This window comes from Grampus griseus (assembly GCF_964374135.1).
Source record: "Grampus griseus genome assembly, chromosome: 1".
NCBI lineage: Eukaryota > Metazoa > Chordata > Mammalia > Artiodactyla > Delphinidae > Grampus > Grampus griseus.
This window is the reverse complement of record NC_139017.1, coordinates 14,240,174-14,264,708: the sequence shown is the minus strand read 5'-3', so window position 1 is coordinate 14,264,708 and position 24,535 is coordinate 14,240,174. Positions and strand designations below refer to the sequence as shown.

The window sequence follows — 24,535 nt, the reverse complement described above, 5'->3', positions numbered from 1 at the left end:
CAATTAATTTTGAGAGTTGGATAAAGGCCTTAGAATAATAATGGTGACTATACAAGTCACCTGTGAAACTGTTCTCTCATAGGTGATATTAATTTCTTATCGATAGAGTCTTATTAGTGAAAGTGTTATGTTTGTACCTCCAAGAAAAGGAAATAATTTTCTTTTTTAGCAGTCTATTAAAATGTCAAGATTTATCTTGACTGCGGCTTTTTAATGTAAATGTTTGGGCCTAATTGAATTCCTAACATGTGATGTCACCTAGAATTCTGATAGGGTCCAGTAAAATTTGGCCTGTAAAGACATACTTCTCCTGAAACTAAAAGGTGTAGCAAGAATATTATTTTACACAGTGGCAGAAAGATGCTCCACATAAGTTATTGTGATAATTTTATTTTAAGATCTTAAAGTATAGGGACTAAACTCATATGTGCTTACTCTTCTCCAGAGTATTTACTGGAAGGTTTTATGTAAAAAGCTAACCTCTAACTATTTGTGAATGGTTGTTATGGTTGAAAATTCTAGAATTCAAACAATAAAAGTAATCTTGAGTATCAGAGTTCCATCCTCCTTTTTGAAAATAAGAAGAAGAAAAATAATTATTTTACATTTACCTAGTGTTTTGCAAATAACAGACTTTCCTTGCTGTGCTGAATTGCAAAAATATGTCATGTCCAAATCTCTGGGGCTTTATTAAAACTTTAACTACTTTCTTCTTGTAGACTTCTTAAAAAAATACTAAAGATAGTACAGGTATGTCATCTGGACTGTGTCATTCTGACAAGTAGACCTAAGTGCAGAATTAAGGTTCTGCACATTAACCTGAGAGTAGATCATTTTATTCAGGATTCACTCTTCTGTGAACAGCTTTATGTTATGATCTCACTCAGGATAGTAGATGAAATATTAATAGACCATTGAAAATGCAGTAAAGTTTTGGCGCCATGTTATGCCTTCATTGTATACCAAACCACCCAAAACAGTATATTTATATGTTTAGAAAACACCGTGGCTCAATTTTTAAAAATCAAACATCTTCAAGAACATAATAATATAAAGGAGTTTGTTATGGGAATCTCTAATTCCACTATTTCTGACCACAAAACATATTTGATCATGGTATATAAAGAACTATTGCAGAATTAACTCTGTTTCTATGAGTCAAAAAATTAAGATAAAGTATATTTGGAGGGAGCTTATCAATTTTATCAATTGATAAAATTGATAAATGTTATGTATCAATAAATAAATTCATTGATACATTTTATCAGTTAATAACTGATAAAAAGATTTTATCAATTTGGTCATGTACTTTAGCTATAAGTAACAAAACAACCAACAGTAGACTCAAGTAAGTAGCTCTAGAGGTAGATTGTTGTTGGCGTTGGTTCAGTTATAACAAATACCGCAGAGGCGTCTTTGTGATTCTTATGGTCTTTCCCAAATGGTTGCCAGAAGAATGAGATGATTGCCAAAGTTCCAGACATCATGTTTAGCAGAAAGAAAGAAAAGGGGAAAAGGCGACAGCCACATCAAGGAAGCCAAAATTTCCTAGGGACCTTTGTTAGAATCGCACCATCTTCTGGTTGCATCTGTTTGAGCAGCTATGGGTTACGTGGCTAGTCCTAGCTGCGGGAAGAAAGGCAAAGGAGAAGGGGATTATAAGTAGGGATTAGGTATGACACATACTCTAATTTCCACCCTATTTACTAAGTCAAATTATTTGTGTCTTGTTTTTACTTATCAACCAAAACTTTCTGTTGATTTTCTGACTAGCCGCAAACAATGACAGTTGCTTTTTGCCTCTGCAATTTAAAGTGGGGACCACCGGACTCATGTCATGTGTTATTCTCCCAAAAGCTTAAATGGTTTTGATTGATTCTCAAAACATAGTCTATGGTAGTAGCATATATCAGAATATATATTAGGATATGTATTCTTTTGCTCCAGCTTTTTCATGAGGAAGTTGTTGATGAAATAGACCAAACTGGAAGGCAGTTGAGACTGATAACAGCAATGTTAAATGTTGTCTTTTCAGAAATACTGATTATTCTGTCCATTGCAGATCCCTTCAGATTGATTGGATGTCTCCAGGGAAGCCAAATGGCATCATTCTGGGTTATGATCTCTTACGGAAAACATGGCGTTCATGCCTTAAAACCCAGAAGTCAGTGAAGGACCACAGTCATGAACTCTGCAGAGCAGTGAAGTGTCAAAAACCTGAAACTATCTGTGGACCCAGGTGCTACTCCCCTGAGGCTAAGGTATATCTTTTCAAACTAGTCAGTGAAATATGTTTTTCTCACTAAACACTCCAAGTGAAATCACTTGCTTTTTTTTTTTAACATATATAATTTTATTTCTCAAGTATACTTCAAGAAAGCTGGGGAAAAAAGAAATTACTATTCAACATAATAAATTAAAACTATGACTTAATTTTTTAAAGATTATCTGCTATGTCTATGATAAATGGTATTGCTATCAAGTGACCTCCAGAAAAGTGAGAGGATACTTTTAACATTTTACATTTGTGTCTGAGGAAATCACTTGCTTCTTAAACCATGATTTATCATGATCAAGATTTCCACCTATCAAGAAGACCCCATGGAAAAGGAAGGATGCTTATACAAATCCTATCTTCCTGATGAGCATTTTAGCCTTCTCATTTTTCATCACCTTCACAGGAAAATGAGTTTATTGAAATGATAAGGAACCTCCCGAATTTGTTTGATTGAGTGAGTTGAATTTTCTTTACAACAAATCCATTCAGCTACAAGTGGGTGTTTGTTTACATGACACTGATGAGTAACTGTGATTGGGACCTTTCATGGTTTGACTGAAATATTTTTAAATTACGGCCATTTGCCGATTAGTGTTCATATTAGTTGCAGTTTAAGAATCAGATCAATAATACAGCCAGACAGAGGGGTTTGTAAATGGTTTTTATTGATAAATGATGCAGAAAATCCTTAGTTTGAAGATAGGATTTCACATAATGAAATAATGTTCCTATTTGTCAACAACATCACACATGTAATGACTAAAGCTACGACTAAATTCAAAAGATTCACTGCAAAAGGACATAGTAATTATGAAAGTGAGTTGTTGAAGCAATATGGATCAAAATACAAATTATTATGGGGCTTCCCAGGTGGTGCAGTGGTTGAGAGTCCGCCTGCCAATGCAGGGGACACGGGTTCATGCCCCGGTCCGGGAAGATCCCACATAAAAAAAAAAAAAAAAAAGATTATCCCTCCAGAAAAATGAAAACAATATTTAAAAACAATTATTATGGCTGACACTGGCTAAGCAGTTGCTATCATCTAAGAAATGTCATAAAGCTAGTAGTTACTGTACTTTTTTTTTGACACTTAGGCTCCAGAATTGTTATTATGCCTAAGTTTTATGTCATTTTAAGGCATTAAATGTGTGCCATCTGATGAGCATACTTTCATAAAATGAAATGAAATTTAGGATTTCTGAGCGGAAAAAAAATTGCTAGAATAAATTTTCCCATTAAAATTCTCCAGGAGAAAAAAAAAAAAAACTTTGATGCATTAAACAAAGTCATTTTGACTTTAAGGATTAAGGACACACACAGGTATTGTCAGTGAAAGATGAAGTCAATTAAAATCTCAGGAGGAAAAAGGTTGTTTGTGAATTTTGTTTGGGGTTAACTATGAATATATATTTCCTGGGTGAGAGGCTGGAGAGAGGTAGAAAACAGACTTATTGTGAGTCCAAGAGTCTTTTGGCTAAGTCACTACAGGAGCATCTGTAATAGTTATACAAGCTTCCCCATGTGATTACAGCCATAGGTGTCAAACCCCAGTGAGTATCACACCTGGAGGGCTTGTTAAAACACACACAGCAGGTCCCACCCTCAGAAGAAGTCTGGGGTAGAGCAGGAGAATTTGCATTTCTAACATGTTGCTAGGTGATGCCTCTACATCTGGTCCCGGGACCACACTTTGAGAATCACTAGATTACAGAATTACTTTTGGAAAACAGAGAGCAAGGAACAGGCTGCCTATCTGAATATTAGCTACACACTTACCAGCGCAAGTTATTAAAATTGTTTTCTGAGACAACGAACTTGAAGACTGAATTCGAAGATTAAGAAATACTCTGTTGGGCTTCCCTGGTGGCACAGTGGTTGAGAGTCCGCCTGCCGATGCAGGGGACACGGGTTCGTGCCCCGGTCCGGGAAGATGCCACATGCCGCGGAGCGGCTGGGCACGTGAGCCATGGCCGCTGAACCTGCGCGTCCGGAGCCTGTGCTCCGCAACGGGAGAGGCCACACAGTGAGAGGCCTGCCGTACCGCAAAAAAAAGAAATACTCTGTTCAGGAGGAGACCTCTCAAGAGAAATAATCTCCTGAAAATGTCCCCTTTGGGGACCCATCGATGATCTAAACCAGAGTTGGTTAGAAGAAAGGCACAAGTTTCACGTGACTGAAAGAGCTTGAGAATGGCACTGACACTGAAAGTATGGAAGGGAACCAGTCCTAATGGCCCATCACTAAATAAATGCTTGAAAATTTAAAAGGATGATAAGTCCTAGCGAATCTTGCTGAAGGAAAAGCCTGGATGTTCTTCGATGTCCAGAAACTCACTATATGTGAATGGGACTTGAATAAATTCTTTAAGATTGTACAACAAAGGGCAAGATTTTAGGTCACTGTCATAAAACAAGAGGAAGGTGTGTATTGCTTTACCCTGAAAGCAAAAATGACCAGCATTCCTAAATCCCACATAAACACAAAGAGAAGAGTTTTTGCTTAACTCTTTTAAAATGGGGCATAATTTGAAATTCTACTTGTCACATAGAATCTGTCATCAAAGCAAGGAGTCATGCAATTTAACCTTAGAATTAGACTGATTGTGGACCCTCATTGCTAATAACCTGACACAGCAAAGCCAATTTATTGCAGTTCGTTTACCAGGGCTACCTGAGGAAACATAGAAGACTTCTGCCCAGTTTCTTTGCTCTTGGGTCACTTTTGAGAAATGAATGAAGTACTAAGCTAGTCTTCAGACTTAGAGATTCCATATTTTACTGCCCTTGTATTAAGCATGAATCAAATGTCGGTGCAGGCTGGAAGTAGCAATGAGCAAAAAAGTAGAAGAGAAGCACCTCTTAAACAGTGGTCGATTTTGTCTGCCACAGGAAGCATCTATCTAATGAATGCAACTTATGCCGAGTATATGTTCTGAGGCTACATCTCAGCACTGTTCCGTGTTTCATTTGTTCTAGATACAGAGTGTCAGTCTCTCAGACCTCAAGTGAGCATGCAAAATAATTATTTGATTGCTGAAGCACATAATTTCTTCCACAGCTCCTGGAGAAAACACTGTTAAAAGGGCTTTTCAAAATTAATTTCCATATAAATTTCCTTTTCTATACATACACACACACACACACACACACACACACACACACACACACACACACATAAATGTTGGACACTGTTGAGATTGCCTTGTCTGAAGATTGGGTTCATAAATAAGTGATCATATAAATTAGTATAAGGAAAATGCAATGTATTAAAAAAAAAAGATCAATGAGAGACAGGTTTCCACAGATGCAATGTTTTTAAATTAAACAATCATTAAAATAAAAACATATATATGAAGGAAATTGTTCATTTACAATTCTAAATCATCTTCTCATTGGAAGCACTGACATTCAAAAGATAATTCGTATTTATAGAGTATTATGATAGAGCACAAAGCATGGTTGAAGGCTAAAAGAAGCTACATTGTATCAAATAGCATTGGTAGAATTTGAATGATACGGAGAAAATGTACTTTTTAAACCTTTAAATTTTTATCAGAAATATGCTACATTTGGTTTCAGATCAAGTCCTTATTAAATAATAACTGTATCACATAAGATATGGTGGTACAATACTCTTAATAAAATGATTTCTTTATACCTGATTCTCAAATTTCAGGTGTGTTGTAATGGAGTTCTCTACGACACTCAGCCTGGACACCGCTGTTGTGAAGAGAAGTACATCGCATTTGTTTTGAACTCAACTGGAGTTTGTTGTGGTGGCCGAATACAAGAGGGACAACCGAATCATCAGTGCTGCTCAGGGTATTACGTTAGGATTCTACCAGGTGAGGATCATTTCCAGTAGTACTCGGTAATCTTGGGAACCAGAAAAAACAAACATGTGACTTGTGTCAGTGAACTATTTGAAGCACCTCCCCACCAAAGATTAAACCACTAACACGTAGCCAATGGCCGGCTTTAGGTATCATTTCTTCTCTCCACTTTTTTGAAATATAAGCAAGACTAGGTACAAACTGGAGAGGGAATAGAGACTCATTATATGTATTACATAAAGAAATATATCTGGAGAGCTGGATAATTCCCTTTTTTGTGACTTTATTTTATCCACATGACTGAGTATTCCACCATAAACTCTGTGAATTGCTTCGTGTTCCACTCCATGACGCTGTTCTCCATTTCTGTTCTGAAGGATGTACGCATTGTTCCTAGTGGGATCCTAACCACAGATTCCATTTATCTGAGGCCCCCTAGTTGCTCTAGGTCTGGCAGGGGAGGGAGGGATGTAGCAAAGAGTAGCAATCAGGAATTTTTCCCTCCTCACCTTCTTTTCTTTCTGTCTTATCAGCCAACCGAATAAGCCATTTTCCAAATTCAACTACACAAAACAATGTCCAGTGAATATAACTGAAAATAAAGATAACAACAATTGGCATTTATAAGACAACAAGTTTCTGGCACGCTCTGTATTCAAGGCTTTACATATGATATGATACCTTATATTTTTTTCACAACTGTAGGAGACTGGTATTTTACCTTAAGTTTACAAATAAGGAAAGAGGTTCAGAGAGAATCAGTAACATGCCCAGATCCACACAGATGGGAGTAGAAGAGCTGAAATGCAAATCTGTGTGTCTTTCCAAAATCCATGCTCTTTGGAGCAGTCTACTTAATAGGTGTTAATATAATTATTAAACAACTATTCCAGACTTCTAAAAGCTTCATTACTGTTACTGTCAGTTACTAATTATTCTAGAAAAGCCATTGAGAATACAGATTTTTTTTTCCTAGTACCTAAGTTTAATGCCTATTTCTTCTTTAAAAGCACAGCAAATAGATATGGGAGAAAGAGAAGAAAGCTAAACGTTTGGATGCCCAATGCTTTGAGATATCTAGTTTAACATGAAATTTATGCCAAACATGTAGTAAATTCAGGTATTGTTCAGTGTACCTTGTGTTTGGTACAAATATATCCATCCAAGATATCTGTGTCGAGAACTTGTCTCACCCAGTATATCCTTTACAAAACACTGGAGCAAAAAGGGAAGGTGAAATGATTAAATACTATGCAGGTTTATTCAAGGCAGAGATCTTCTATTCTTCATAATTTGTCCTTAAAATTAATAGAAAACTCTGCCCTTGTAAAAGTACAGTTATTTCTGATTCTTATGCAAAAATACTTTCATAATTAACTCTTAATCAACTGGATTTTCCAAGTAAGAAAATACAACGGTGACAGAAACGAAGATTTTGCAGAAAAGCCTTAACTTCGTTATACTACAAATCATAGTGTTAGGCAATGAATTAAACACTGTCAAATGCTTTACTCTCTCAAAATAATTTACACTTTGCGAGTTTTCAACTATATTTCACATCTTCCCTCCTTGCAAAAAAAATCTGCCTTGAAAATTCTAACTATAGAGGTGAGATGGAAATCTTCTGTTGTTCCGTCCTTCCCATTCTTCAGACCAATAGGTCATATTAGGCTTTTCTCTAAGTCTAGCATAGAACTAAACGATTGCGTTTTCATCTCCAAGTCACATTAAAATTTTTGTTAAGTTATGATTTGCCATGAACTGTACCAACTCTGAAAAATATCCACTATGCCTTAAAACTGATGAAAAACACTTGGTTGCATATGTCATGGCTGTGAACACCTAGGATCTTTACCTGTCACCTTTCTCAATCCTAGCACAAAGTGTCAGATCTCCAACGAAGAAATCAATCTACTCTTGTTCTATTTCCAGATGAAATTCAACTTTTTTTTCCCCCAAAACTGAAATAAGTCATGGAAACTCAAAGGTCGTTTATTGATACTATACAAAACTTTTTAATAAGTAATTTTTAAAACAAGAGTTTTTAAAACCTCCATGATCTGTATATTGACACATGCTCATTCAGACCTCAAGCATTTTATTTTTTTATTATATATTTTTTATTTAGTTAGTTAGTTATTTACTTTTGCATCTTTATTGGAGTATAATTGCTTTACAATGGTGTGTTAGTTTCTGCTTTATAACAAAGTGAATCAGTTATACATATACCTATGTTCCCATATCTCTTCCCTCTTGCATCTCCCTCCCTCCCACCCTTCCTATCCCACCCCTCTAGGAGGTCACAAAGCACCGAGCTGATCTCCCTGTGCTATGCAGCTGCTTCCCACTAGCTATCTACCTTATGTTTGGTAGTGTATATATGTCCATGCCACTCTCTCACTTTGTCACAGCTTACCCTTCCCCCTCCCCATATCCTCAAGTCCATTCTCTAGTAGGTCTGTGTCTTTATTCCTGTCTTACCCCTAGGTTCTTCATGACATTTTTTTTTCTTAAATTCCATATATATGTGTTAGCATACGGTATTTGTCTTTCTCTTTCTGACTTACTTCACTCTGTATGACAGACTCTAGGTCCATCCACCTCATTACAAATAGCTCAATTTCATTTCTTTTAACGGGTGAGTAATATTCCATTGTATATATGTGCCACATCTTCTTTATCCATTCATCGGATGATGGACACTTAGGTTGTTTCCATCTCCAGGCTATTGTAAATAGAGCTGCAATGAACATTTTGGTACATGACTCTTTTTGAATTATGTTTTTCTCAGGGTTGGGTCTTCATTGCTGTGCACGTGCTTTCTCTAGTTGTGGAGAGCGGGATCCACTCTTCATTGCGGTGGCTTCTCTTGTTGCAGAGCAGAGGCTCTAGGCACGCAGGCTTCAGTAGTTGTGGCTCACGGGCTTAGTTGCTCCATGACATGTGGGATCTTCCCGGACCAGGGATCGAACCCGTGTTCCCTGCGTTGGCAGGCGGATTCTTAACCACTGTGCCACAAGGGAAGCCCTCAGACCTCAAGCATTTTAATATCTACCAATCTGTTGAGCATGGCCCTCATTTGGGTCTTTTAAGTGGTTAATTTTTCACAGGATTAGAATGCCTACCTTGATGTCAAAAGGAGAAAATGCAATCTTACTGGATAATCAAAGAATCTCAATATATCAGTACCGAAAAGAAGAGATTATATTGGGACCTCTGTTTTCAGCCAATGGTCTTTATTAACTGGTTTAACACTGTTTACATTAAGAAAGAAAGCATATTGACCCCAAACCATCTTATATTTCAATGTAATTAAAATTCAGTCAGTAGTCTGCCAGTTCAAGGCTGAGACAGGTATAGGCATTTTGATAGTTCTAGACAGGTCTGAAATATTGGTGAATAATATTTACTTCATTTTGTTGGATAATATTGACTTCATTTTTTCTCACAACTCTCCTCCATAGAACCCCTATAACAAAGAACAGCAGAGGAAAGAATGCTCTTTCCAGTCCCCTTTTTTTTATAAATGCGCTAATGACCTCAAGCTAAATGTTAATGCGGGGTCATTCTTTGATAAGAATAACAATTAACTGTTAAGACTGCATGGTAGCTTTTAGAGAGAAAACATTTTCAAGCCTGTCGTGAGATAGATTCATTTTGAGAGGTTAATGAGAAGGTGACTGATCCTTGTATCTTATGTCTAATAGCCCTTTTTTGAGCGGGGGGAAATCAGTTTTACTTCTCATTGATATAATCCACACCTCTTGTTATGAAGCCTTCTGTCAGTAACTGAATAACATTCTGAGGGATTCCAGAAAATATGACTAAAATATCCAATCGATATTTGTTATACTCAAAAGTGGAGGGTTTTTTCTTTAAAAAGGGTTGGTTTTCCCCAGTATAGGTGTGTACACTGTTCCTCTAAGCCCACCATTGTCCTAAGTGATGTTTAATTAACTGTTGCTGCCCCTGGACCTTGTGACACATTATGTTAAAGAAAGTTTGCCAACAAGGGACACTGAGTTCTTTAGCCGTAAAGATTTAAGAAATGGGAACTACATTGCAGACCAGACAGAAGAAACCTCTCACCCAGAGAAATGTAACAAACACAGCAACTGCACTGTTCACAGTAAGATCATTTCTCCATTTCTCTAGGTACCTCATGTAAGTAGAATCATATAATATTGGTCCTTTTATGACTGGCTTATTTCACTTAACATAATGTTTCCAAGGCTCATACATGTTGTAGCATGTGTCAGAACTTCCTTCCTATTTCAGGTTGAATAATATTCCATTTGTGTGTATATACAACGTTTTGTTTATCTGTTCATCTGTTGATGGATATTCGGGTTGTTTCCACCTTTTGGCTATTGTGAATAAGGCTGCTATGAGCATTGGTGTACAATTATCCGTTCGAGTCCTTGCTTTCAATTTTTTTGGCTATATACCCAGAAGTGGAATTCCTATATCATATGGTAATTCTATGTTGAATTTTTTGAGGAACCGCCATAGTGTTTTCCACAGCAGCTGCACCAACAGCAATGCACTGGGTTTGAATTTCTCCACTTTCTTGCTAACTCTTGTTATTTTTTGTTTTGTTTTTTATAATAATCATAACTGGGTGTGAAGTGGTATCTCATTGTGGTTTTGATACACATTTCCCTAATAATTAATAATATTGAGCTTATTTGTGCTTATTGGTCATGTTCTTTAGAGAAATGTTTATATGTATGCTTTGCCCATTTTTTAATTGGATTGTTTGTGTTTGTGTTATTGAGTTGTAGAAGTTCTTTATATAGTCTGGATATTAATCCATTTTTAAATATGTGGTTTGCAAATATTTCCTCCTGTGGGTCACAGCTTTAATCAGTTGATAGTGTCTTTAGATGCACAACACATTTTAATTTTGATAAAGTCCAAATCATCTATTTTTCTTATTGTTGCCTGTGCTTCTGGTGTCATATTCAAGAAATCATTGCCAAATTCAATGTCATTAAAATTTTCTCCTATGTTTTCTTCTAAAAAATTTATAGTTTCAGCTTTTATATTTAGGTCTTGGATCTATTTTTATTTAAATTTTGTATATGGTATAAGGTATGGGTTCAACTTCATTCTTTCCATTTGGATATCCAGTTTTTCCAAAAAATTTGGTCCTTTCCCTATTGAATGGTCTTGACATCCTTGTTGAAAATCATTTGATTATACACCAAAGGTTTTATTTCTGACTCTCTGTTCTATTCCATTGGTCTATATGTCTGTCTTCATACTAGGATCACACTGTTTTGATTCCTGTAGCTTTATAATAAGTTTTTCTTTTTTTAACCTCTTTATTGGAGTAGAATTTCTTTACAATGGTGTGTTAGTTTCTGCTTTATAACAAAGTGAATCAGCTATACATATACCTATATCCCCATATCTCCTCCCTCTTGCATCTCCCTCCCACCCTCCCTATCCCACCCCTCTAGGTGGTCACAAAGTACTGAGCTGATCTCCCTGTGCTATGCAGCTGCTTCCCACTAGCTATCTATTTTACATTTGGTAGTATATATAAGTCCATATAATAAGTTTTGAAATTAGGAAGTGTGAGACCTCCAACTTTGTTCTTTTTTGAGATTGTTTTGCTAGTTGAGGTACCTGGAGATTCCATTTGAATACTAGGATGGATTTTTCTGTTTCTGCAAGAAGTATTGTTGGAATTTTGATAGCAATTGCATTGAATCTCTATGAGGCAGGAGATAGATGGGCCCCAGGCTGAACAGTTTCTCCCCTGTGGACAGAAACTCCATAATAGCAGAAACTCCATAAAAGCAGGATGGAGAAGGCTGGGCCCCACCCAGAAAAGATATAAAAGACCACATATTCCTCATTCTTGAAGTCAAGGAGACCTCCCCAACTACACATGTGCAGAAAGGCTCCTTGGAGGTCAAAAGAAGGGGGAGCCACCCCATAGTAAGTGATGTCAACTACCCATAGGCCTCTTCATTAGAATCCATCTTGACTAGGAGATGCTCACGCACACGTGAGAGGACCCCGAGATAAACCATATATGGACTCAGAACCAGGCAAAGCAAGATGAGTGGCCAAAGGAAGCCTGGAAGAAATGCCCCATAAAAGTGATTCCAACTACCATGAGGATGAGACTCTCTCTCTCTCTCTGAGCCCTCCCATGTGTCTATCCACACATACTGTACTCTTTTTCCTCCTAATAAAGCCTTTACTTGCTTGACTACTTTCCGTCTCTATGTGGAAATTCATTTTGACACAGCTGACGGACCAGGGCCTTGTCACTGGCCACTGGTCTAGTGGCTAGGATTCAGTGCTCTCACTGCTGTTGACCAACCTCAGTCTCTGGCCAGGAACTGAAATCCTGCTTCAAGCTGCTGAGTAGTATTGACATCTTAACAATATTAAGTCTTCTAATCCTTGAATATGGAATGCTTTTCTATTTATTTGACTCTTCTTTAATTTCTTTCAGCAGTTTGTAGTTTTCACTGTACATTTTCTTCACCTCCTTGATTAAGTTTATTCCTAAGTATTTTTACACTATTGTAAATGGAATTGTTTTTAAATTTCCTTTTCTGATTTTTCATTTTTATTTTTTATAGTGTATGAAAACACAAGTGATTTTTGTATGTTGATTTTGTATCCTGCAACTCTGCTGAATTCTCTTATTAGTTCAAATGGTGTTTTGGGTTTGGAATCTTTAGGGTTTTATACACATGAAGTTATATTGTCTGTGAACAGAGATAATTTTACTACTTCCTTTTCAATATGGATGCCTTTTATTTCTTTTTCTTGCCAAATTTCTCTGGTTATACTTTCAATATTATGTTGAGTAGAAGTGGTTAAAGTCAGCATCCTTGTCTTCTTCCTGATCTTAGAAAAAGAGCTTTCTTGAGTATAACATTGAGTATAATGTTAGTTGTGGGTTTTTCTCATATGCTCTTTATTATGTTGAGGTATTTTCTTCTACTTCCAGTTTGTTAAATGTTTTTATAATAGAAAAGTGTTGAATTTTGTCAAATGCTTTCTCTGCACCGGTTGAGACAACCATGTGTTTTCCTTCATTCATTCTGTTAATGTGGTGTATTACATTGATTGATTTTTGTATGTTGAATTATCCTTGCATTCCAGGAATAAATCCCACTTGGTTATGTTTCCCACTTGGTATCATTTTAATGTGCTAATGAATTGAATTCAGTTTGTTAGTATTTTGTTGAGAATTTTTGCATCAATATTTATAAGAGATATTGGTCTGTTGTTTGCTTTCCTTGATGTGTCTGGTTTTGTTATCAGGCTCATATATTTGTTATTCTGGCCTCATATATTGACTTAAGAAGTATTTCTTCCTCTTCAATTTTTTGAAAGAATTTGAGGAGGATTGATGTTAACTTTTCTTTAAATGTTTGATAAAATTCACCAGTGAAGCCGTCTGGTCCAGGACTTTTCTTTGCTAGGAGGTTTTGATTAGTGATTCAATTCTGTTACTAGTCATAGGTCTATTCAGATTTTCTATGTCTTCATGATTTAGTCTTGGTAGGTTATAGTAATTTGTCCATTTCACCTAGTGGGATGGGTTTTTGCCCAATGAATTTTGGATAAGAAAGACCTCAGGGATAACTGCTAAGAGTTCTTGCCCTACTTTTGTACTCTTTCTATATCTATCTGTAGTTAAATATTGTCCCATATTTTAAATATCATTTTGGTTAGCAGTTTATCTGGTTTTACTAACCAAGTTTTGGCATATCCTGTCTTCACAAGAGGATGAGCTAATTGACAGAGATCAGGGAGTCCAGGACTATAAATCGCTGAGGCAATCCTAAATTCTTCAGGGAACTTGTGCCTTTTCCTAAGAAGGTTTGGCAAGTCATTAACTAGATTATGTAAATCTTATCTGGACAGTGGTTTAAAGCTATAAAACCTGCCAGGTTGGCCATCATATTCACATACCTCATAAGATTTAATGAAGGGATAGTGTCCAGGGAGAAAGATATGTTTAAGAAGGGGCAGTGGAGGAAATAGAAGAGGGTCTCTTGAAGGTGTAAGAAAAAGAAGAGTAGTAAGGCAATGGGAGGAGGAGGTCAAGGTTCCAGGGGCAAGGAAGGCGTTGGTCATGAGATAGACAGGAAAGATGATGTTTGATTTTTACATCTTCCAGGTTCTTATTAGTCCTTTCTAAGATATCCTTAATAAAAGCAATTAAAATTTTTTTGTCTTTTAGAAGGCACTTCATACAAAAATAATGACTACTGATATTTAGAATATTTGAACCCTTTGATCCCAAGGCACTAGGCAAAAATGATTCTATTCTTGTCTCAAGTTTCTCAGAATATCATATAAAGGGGAAATGTGGGTGGAACTCCATCAGTGAAATGCAGTGTCTGCCATAGCTCAGCAAAATACTAGTATGCAGATATGAATATAGTATTTTTACCTCCTTTCATTTAATTAAGCTTTCCATTGGAAATCTTTTGTTTGGTTAAAGAAATGTAGTTTGGTTAAAGAAATTATAATCAAAAGCAATACAAATTTATCAAGAATTGATTTCTGAGTCCATCCCACTTTCCAAAAATATATATATACATATATATATACTAAATAGATAGAAAAGTAATTGTAGACAAACTTTTTTTGTTGCCTCTAAGTTGGCATAGACCCATGTTTATACACGTGTTTATACAACTTCAATGCAAACATTTTGAAGCGGTATTGAGATTTTGCAACTCCAGTATGACGATACCCTGTCAACCAGTTGGCATCTGCAAGATCATTGTGATAAAATTTAGTCATGAGTCAAAGCATATTTTTTTAACTCATGCAATGATGGTTATTGTGCTAAATTGACAGGTGAAGTATGCTGTCCAGATGAACAGCACAATCGGGTTTCCACTGGCCTCGGCGACTCCTGCTGTGGCAGACTGCCATATTCCACCTCCGGAAACCAGATTTGCTGTGCTGGGAGGCTCCATGATGGCCATGACCAGCAGTGCTGTGGTGGACAGATTGTGAGCAAAGATTTCGAGTGCTGTGGGGGAGAGGAACAGGGTGTGGTGTACAGTCGCCTTCCAGGTAAGGGAGCCTCATCTACCTTTCAGTAGAGGGAGAATCTCAGAAACAGAGACATTGAGAAATTTGCCCTAGATATAAAACACATAAGTAATGAAAGCTCACATTAATTACATCTAATGTGGCAAATAGCTACACATTGTCTAACAAAGAAAAATGTAACCTCACTTTTTTTATGTGCATGTGATGCATTTCATAAAAGCAGGCCAAAACTCTTTCTTCTTGAAAAGTGTCATGTCCACCAAAAAGCAAACAAACAAACACATCAATGCATTGGTTCTGGACCAAGAGAATAATTCATAGCAATACTGAGAGTATACAAATTATTATTGATGATGTTGTGCCATAATTCTTTTACTCCTTTATTTTTCTATAGCTATTAAATTAGCATTAATAGCTATCATTATCATTAAATGAGTACTTACTATCTAGGAGGTACTATGCCCAATGTTTTATACATTATTCCCTCAATTAATCTGTACAAAATAGGTACTATTATTATTCACATATTTAAAATGAGGAAGCTGAGGCACAGAGATTAGACACATGCTCAAGATCACACAGTCAGATCTAGATTTGGGGGTGCCAAAATTTATAAAATTTGGGAGATGCTTTTTAAGAAAATAAAACCAAATGATGAAGACAAGATAAAATATAAATATTTATTTATAAGGGGAAAAGAAATGACAAGAATTATACATGTAGAAGGATAAACCTGGCAGATTCCACTAACATAAAAATAGTATATTTGGATTATATAATTTCTGACATCCCTCTATATTTTTTTCCCTGACATGTTTAACTGACACCCTTGGTCACCTCTTCATACAGCCATGGCTTTGTACTATAATTATCTGTAGAGAGAATAGAAAGATAATTCATTCTTTCCTGTCACATAGTTAATCAAAAATTTGTTTAATTATTTAAAGTTTAGAAAAGTGACTTTACACTTCACAACTCATTATTGTAATATTATGGAAATGTAGGTTATTTTCAATTTTAGAGAAATACCTACAAAGGGTTTTTTAAGATTTTAGGGCATTTTAAGTTTTCTTGTCTTAAGGTGATTTGCAGTGACTTGTCTTAAATATTTGTTGAATTGACAGCATCATTACCAGTTTTCATGGATATCCTTATTGTAGGACTGAATTTAAGTTGTATTTTATCATAGATGCCACTATTTTATCTACAAATCAGTAAGAAGTCTAGATTTTTCCAATATAAGTTACTTCTTTTCATAATTTATCAAAGTAACCATATTGCTTATGCATTGCTTCAATCCTAGATCCATCATTTTCTTTTAATAGTTTCCTACTTTGAGTATGATTTGAAATTTATTTTGTTAGAATTCTCTTCTTGATGTCAGAATATTTCAGTTGATTTCATTTTTCATTTTTACAGCTTTTATTTCATATTATATTAATTTTTCTAACTGATCTTTTTCTTTAAACCTTCCCTTTATATGCATACAAATTAAGAGTCTATAATTTCTCACATTCCTTATCTTTCCAAATTGCAGTGAAAATGACATATTTAAGCCTTAACAACTTTTTTATGAAAGTGGCTGAAATCATATAAATTTAGCTACTGAACCCAAACTAAATATTCCCCAGACTCAACTTCCCCTTAGTTTGAGTCCATAAATGTCCATGGTTACCCTAATCTCAATCAATATGAGGCCATGTATAACAGAGGACAAGTTAAAAGGGCAAGAGATAGTGGCCATAACAAATTGTAGTTAAATATTATACATTCACAAATTTTATAAAAATATATCTATGCTTGCCTTGGAAGGGGCTCATGCAAGTGAAGGGCCTTGAAGATCAATTTTCCTGAACTTCAAGATAAACCTACCCCTGCAACTAGTATGCATTGGAATCCCAGTCCCTCCAAGTTAAAATTTCAGGACATCATAATATCTTTTTTCTTTTTCATCATAATATCTTGATGGAGATAAACTATGAACTCTCTGCTGTCTTTCTTTAATTTCTTCTCAGAGTTATCCATAATACAAGTAACAATTATTTAAATTATTATAGTGTTATTGTTAAATACCATGTTCTTGTACACATTCTCTTCTGTGTAAAATTCTGATGGGGAATTCCCTGGAGGTCCAGTGGTTAGGACTCCGTGCTTTCATTGCCGAGGGTGCGGGTTCAATCCCTGGTCAGGGAACTAAGATCCTGCAAGACACACAGCGTGGCCAAAAATAAAATAAAGTAAGTTCTGATGAGAACTATTAAGAAGAGCACTTCAATAATAAAACTAAATAATCAAAACATATTAAAAGTATCAATCCTGGATGTACCAGAATCTTGTGCCTTAATAAGGATACTAGACTCTCAGTATTTTGATAGCCCTTAAATAAGTAAGAAATGCCAAATTAAGTTATTCATAACTAAATTTCAATCCTCCCAGTGTGACAAAAATTCATCTTCTTTGAGTCAAAAAAAAAACACCTGATTTCTAGTTTCTTATTTTATCTTTGTACGACCATCAAGTGTATTTCCAAGGCATTTACTATTCTGTGAAGCTATAAATCACCTTTCTGGATCCACACTGTATCCATCTTATGCCTTTTTTCATCCAACCCAGTAGGACATATTTAAAGGAAGATTTTAATGTATATATTGTCAAAGTGGTTGATAGTCCCATGTCATTATGTTGATCTCCATCAACTGTCCAGAAAATAGTAAGAGTGGCTAGTTGTCCTATATACAACAGAATTAGATTTCAATTATGACATTTTCATTGACCTAAGGAATTTAAGGATTATCTCCAAGAAATGGCACAGGGCACCTGGATCTGTACTATAAGGTAACAAGAAAGTTGAGTTTGCCAGGTAAGACCAAAAAAACAAAAACAAACAGCAAAAACCAACCTCCCAAGATCTTCTTAAAAAATGAATGATGTATTAAATCATATAATACACAAGTGTCCGGTATAGACACAGAAGCCATTTCAGAAATATCCCCTATGGATTGTAGACGTAAAGGTTAGCATTCTAAAGATAACTAAAGTCCAGTCAAGAAGTCCAGCTCAGTGTTTCCTGGACACTGTTTATTGGCTAGAAGATGTATACGAGCAGCAGGAGACAAATCACAACAGCAACACGTAGGCAACATTCCACGTTCACTATTTGCCAAGCGGAGTTCTGTGTGCTTCACACACATTAACACATTTAAACCTCACCACAACCCTAGGAGGTAGGTACTATTATTATCTCCATTTTACAGATGAGGAAACAGAAGTACAGAAGTTAAAAACTTTTTCCAGATCACACATCTAGTAAGTGGCTGTTTTACTTCAGGTAACACTGTTACTGTAAGTGAACCTCAAAATATATAAAGGCTCAAAGATAATAGAGGTTCATTTCTTTCCCATATAATAGTATTGTGGTGTGAACATATCTTCAGGGTGAGATCTCTTTCCCACAGTCATTCTGGCTGTTGGAAGCGCTGTCATTTTCAATGGGTAGCTTCTCGGGTCACCTGGGAGTTGTCTGCAGTCAGAAGAAGAAAAGTATGAAATAACAGGTGTGGGTTTTTTTTTTTTTGGTTTTGTTGTTGTTGTTGTTGTTGTTTTTGGCCAGGCTAGAAATAGCAGATAGTTTTATTGACATTTCATTGACTGGAACTCAGCTATCTATCGATACCTAAATACAAGGGAGTCTGGGAGATCTGCCCATGAATTTCTTGCCACTGTGACTAAGAAGAGTTTCTAACTCCATTCATAGAGTCCATGCTCTTAACATTCCTGAGCATTCTGATACCTGAACAAGCCCTGGATACTCTCCAACCCAAACCATATCAATGTTTATCAAGTCTGATGAACAGGCCCAGTGTAACTACCAAGTTGCCAACATTTTCTGATGACCAGAAAAAAAATGAGACGTTGACTACACACCACAAGTGTGCCCAAGTTAGAAGAAAAGGTGCTGTGTATGTGTGCTAAGCTCTAAGGCAGTGACTTTTAAAGTATGTCTCGGGGATTTCTGAGGGTCTCTAAGACCTCTGGTGGTGTCTGTGACATCAAAACTATTTTCACAATAATACTAAACTATTATACGCCTTTTTCACTGTCATTCTCTCATAAGTATCCAGTGGAGTTTTCCAGAGGTTACATGACATGTAATATTGCAACAGATTTTTTTTTAATTGACGTATAGTTGATGTACAATATTGTATAAGTTACAGGTGTACAATATCACGATTCACAGTTTTTACAGGTTGTATTCCATTATAGTTATTATAAAATGTTGGCTATATTACCTGTGCTGTAAAATCTATCCTTGTAGCTTATTTATTTTATATATAATAGTTTGTACCTCTTAATCCCCTACCCCTACCTCACTCCTCCTCCCTTCCCTTTCCCCACTGGTAACCACTAATTTGTTCTCTATATCTGTGAGTCTGCTTCTTTCTTGTTATATATTCACAAGTTTGTTGTATTCTTTTAGATTCCACATATAAATGATAACATACAATATTTGTCTTTCTCTGTCTGATTTATTTAGCTTAGCATAATGCCCTCCAAGTCCATCCGTGTTGCCACAAATGGCAAAATTTTCGTTCTTTTTTATGGCTGTGTAGTATTCCATTGTGTATCTGTACCACATTTTCTTTATCCATTCATCTGTTGATGGGCATTTAGGTTGCTTCCATGATATTGCAATAGTTGAATGCAGAAGCAGGTAGGAGAATTCAGTTACTTCTATTAAGCTAGACATTAAAGAGGCTTGCAAAAATATAAACAGTGTCATTCTTCTCACTAATTTTTCTCAGTTTGGAAATATGTTTATTTTTTCATAAATATTTATGTTAGCATGTTATATGTTTATCATTATTTTAAATGAATTAATGAATATCTATTTCAAACGTTTCAGTTTTAGGCTCTAACCCAGTAAATATCAACAAATCTTACCCATATAAACAAAAGCTATTTGGAGTCCTCAATTATTTGTGAAAGTATAAAAGGGTCCTGGCACCAAACTTTGAGAACCACTGCTTTAAGGCCTAGTAATCAGGTCTGCTAGAAATTCATGGCCATTAGTTAGTTATCCTGTACTATGACTAACCAGTTGAGTACCTCTTTCTCCTTTAGATGTGTTAGCTAAAAACAGGTCCATTCAAGACAGAACCATGGGGCTTCCCTGGTGGCGCAGTGGTTGAGAGTCCGCCTGCTGATGCAGCGGACACGGGTTCGGGCCCTGGTCCGGGAGGATCCCACATGCCACGGAGCGGCTGGGCCCGTGAGCCATGGCCGCTGAGCCTGCGCGTCCGGGGCCTGCGCTACGCGGCGGAAGAGGCCACAGCAGTGAGAGGCCCGCGTACCGCAAAAAAAAAAAAAAAAAAAAAAAAGACAGAACCATAGTCATGGAGTAATGGAGATGCAAAAGTGCTGCCCGCCCACCCCAACACCGTAATGACTGAGAGTTTGAAAACAGCAGTAAGCTGTCTCATTTTAGCATTGTTGCTCATCTGTTGCTTTTTTTAAGTCAATTGCCATATTCCTTCATTCAATAAACACGTACCATGTAGTGACTATATTCGAAATATCATTCTTAGTGCTTTGTGAGTGTAAAAATGGCTAAGATTCCATTTTTACCCTTAAGGACTTGCAATCTAATCAAGGAGAAGAGTGCCTGTAAGATTAAACACAGGCATAAGAGAGGGATGAATACAAGCATAATCTTAAGACTGAGTGATCACTCCAGCCAAGATGATGAAGAACGCTAAATCGCTGATCGGAACCGCAAACGACGAGTAGGATTTTGAGACACGTGGATGGAAGAAGGACGTTTCAGCTAAAGGGCATGGCTTGAGCTGAAGTGTGAAATTAGCAGCCTGCAAAGCATGTCTAGGTAGGAGTGAGCAGTTGGGTTGATTGGAGGAAGATGCCGTGTGTAAGGAAATAGAGGGAGATAAAGCCGAAAAGCCGAAAGGGTTTGAACGTTATTTGGTACTCAGGGAAGAGTCAATGCGATGATGAGAACTGTGATTTATGGAGATAAATTAGATTTGGGTGGCAGAATGGGTGTGAAGGAGAAGGAAAGATAAGTCAGTTAAAACTCTTGCCAAGGGCCTCCCTGGTGGCGCAGTGGTTGAGAGTCCGCCTGCCGATGCAGGAGACACAGGTTCGTGCCCCGGTCCGGGAAGTTCCCACATGCCGCGGAGCAGCTGGACCCGTGAGCCATGGCCGCTGAGCCTGCGCGTCCGGAGCCTGTGCAAAAAAAAACTCTTGCCAAAAGTGCCTGTTCTAAGAAATGGAATAGAGGTCACTGTCCACTAGGACAAAGACTCTTAATCTTTTGGAGGTCAGACACTCCTGGTAGAATCTTTTGAAAGTTACAAACCCTCACTTCAAATAATAATATGTAGGATACACACAACAATTTTTCTGCCATTTCATACACCCTTGAAGTCCGTCCATGGGCCCAAATTTCAGAATCACTGGTGTACTTCAATATGATATACACGCTAGCCAACTATTTCCTAAGGACACTGTGCCATTCCTCAGTTCCTGTGAATCAAAATTAGCTCCAGAGTTTCCCCTGACCTTCAACAGTTCCACCAACTCTGGTAATCATGGTGGACTGAAAGAATGAGCCTTTTAAAAAGGAAAAAAAAAATCTCTTTTTAGTCTCTTGACCTCCCTGCAGGTTTCACTGAAAACAGACACGTTCCACATGTCTTTTTCCTCTCTCTGTTGCCGCGCCCTCCTGTCGCCCCTAATGATCGTGACCTTAGTGACCTTCCAGAATATCCATATGGCCCTTTCTTTCCTCGGCCTAGCAATACCGTACCTGCTGCTTGAGGGTTTGGATCTCATAATATTGTTCCTAAGCCTGGCCTCTCTCCCTGCCTGGCATTGTGGGCCTGCCACGACACCGGGCTGGCTCGTAAAACATCTCTTTATGTACTTTATTACTTAAACTCTTTTATTTGCCTGCAGGAGCCCTTTAACAAAATCACATTGAATTGACTTTCTCACACCAAATCAAATCTCCCTGGTCCCAGTTCAGTTGTCTTTGTCAATATGTATTTTATAAATGGAGTGAATTAACAGATGCTGTTGGAACAGAAGTGCTGGAGTAGCGTTTATGTTTTTAGTGCTCTCTCTGGGCGGATGAGTTGTGTAGGAGTGTTACACAGGTACCTCGGGATGGAAGTCATGCTCGTCATTTCAGTGGCTATGTATTCTTAACCATTTTCTTTGAATATATTTTAAACCCCTTTATTACTCTTTTTATTTGTAGTGTTTGCTTATATGGTTTTATCATTTGTGCCATCAGTCTTAGATTGGACCTGATTATACCCCTTCATATTAAAAGATGAACCTTAAAGCCTCTCTATCAGGCAAAGAGGACAGGATTTTCTGTTAGCCATGAGGAACTAATCATGACATACCTTTGGAACATATTGCTTTATTTCTATTATCTGTGTTCTCCATGCAACCTTGGATATGAAACTCTGGGATGAAACTGTTCTAGAATAAAGTACTGACTTTCCGTGTCCTAGATTCTGACATCAGTCGAATGAATGACTACCCCTGTTACATAAGATGGAATGTGGGGACTTTTGCAGAGAGGAAAATACATCATAGAAATCCATTGTGTAAGATGTGTATTGAAAGATTTCCCAGGAAGATTTCCATATGATATAATGACCTTTTGAAACGTGTAAAGTATAAATGCTATAAAATACATTGCAATGATCTGGGGAACATTTTCACCCTACCCTGTCTCAGTTTTGTGGTGGTAGCCATAGAGCCAGCTGCTAGTGAAGACAAGATGCATTTCTTTTCTTTCATGCTCTGCCATCAACTTTGTTTGTCCTGAGAATGACTAATCACAAACCTGTTTTTTTTTTTTTACATTCTTCTAGGCCTGAAATATAATTCCCCATGGTCAATCCCAGAGTTCCACAATGATTTGTCATATTCTAGACTCTGTTTTTTATGACTGTACTATTTTTAACTCAAAAGCATGATAATCCTTGGATAATTTTTAGAAAAATGGCACCCTTGTTTTACAGAATTAACAATTTAGAAATTCATCAGGACTGTATGTTTATAAATGCTCTCCTTTCAGCCATGGACATTTAGTAAGTGTTAGTAACATATTGGAAGTACTCATAATATTATGAGTCAAAAAATGCTTTCCTTCACTCTTTTCTCAGTTGTATCCAATGCGACGAAAGCTATCCATTGGATATATGCACTATTTGGAAAGACAATATAGGCTGTTTGATCTCAGAAATAAATATCTAATAGTTCAGTACATACTCTACCCCTTTAATAACATCTGCATCTTGTTCAAAGAGAATCTCCACCTTTGTACAAATTTAATGAAGAGCCTCTGGAAGTGTAGATCAATCCATCAATAATACATGACCTGTTTTGTTTTTCTTTGGGCATATTTAAAACTGTGATTTCTGTGTGTCACAGGTCAAAAGTCAAGTGCTCCATGTGATAAATTAGGTAGGGTCAAAAGTTATTGCAATGCAGTTTCAGAAGATTGTCTGTCTCTGAATTTGCAGCTCATTCATGCTGAAGTGATGCACTATGGGAATTACTACCAAGCTCTGCTCGGCAACATCTGCTCTCCCTAAGTGAGTTAGTGCACGTCAGACATCTTTATGTCAGAATATTGCAGTGATGGATGCAGTCTTCAGAAAATGCTGCATAAAAATCTGGTGTGCCGTTCTGGCCATTAAGTGAAATTACTATTTAAATTAATGGCACTGTCACAGTTTATCTGTGCAAAGAATGAACACTGATTAGGGTATTAAGTAATTAGCAATTTATCACGCTGGAACAAGGTTGATAATAATTAAAGAAGTAATGGTTTACCAAAGAAACTAGAAAGGGAGTCACTTCTTGTTATGTGAGTGAAATCTTGGCTTTAAATTTTAATTCAGTGAAACAAAGATGAAGCTCTTTGTGAAAGAAAGCATCCTTTTTTTCTAGTGTAAAAACAGTTCATTATCAAAATTTTAGTTGACCTGTCAAAAGTCCCTCAGAGCGATCAGATGACTGATTAGGAGTTTGGAATTAGGTCAATGTCTGCATTTTGATTTTATACTTAAAGCATGGTGAAACCATACAGTAATTTGGGAGTAGAGGTGGAGAATGTATTCTGCTCCCTAAAGGGCCAGTGTTCAGATTTTGATTGCTCTTTAAAATAGAAACATGAATTATTTTAAGAAAACTGCTGGAGAAAAAAAAAAAATGACAGCAAAGAATCCAAGGTTGTATTTAAATGTCTGATCAGAAAGCAGCAGAAAAAAAATGCCCAGACAATATAAAACTTGAAGCTGTGGATTTTTCTTTTGTGTGTGTGTGTGTGTGTGAGAGAG

The 24,535-nt window shown here is 36.7% G+C and overlaps 1 protein-coding gene across 1 annotated transcript in view; it reads left to right on the top strand.

Annotated features, from left to right (window-relative positions):
- The window catches only part of USH2A (usherin), a gene marked incomplete at its 5' end in the record, with an annotated part of 770,156 nt that overhangs the window by 553,321 nt on the left and 192,300 nt on the right, over positions 1–24,535 (top strand). The window contains 3 exons of the mRNA XM_082666701.1: positions 2,063–2,261; positions 5,954–6,122; positions 14,958–15,179. Coding sequence (XP_082522827.1) covers positions 2,063–2,261; positions 5,954–6,122; positions 14,958–15,179 — 590 coding nt within the window. The remainder of the gene's footprint in view (positions 1–2,062; positions 2,262–5,953; positions 6,123–14,957; positions 15,180–24,535) is intronic.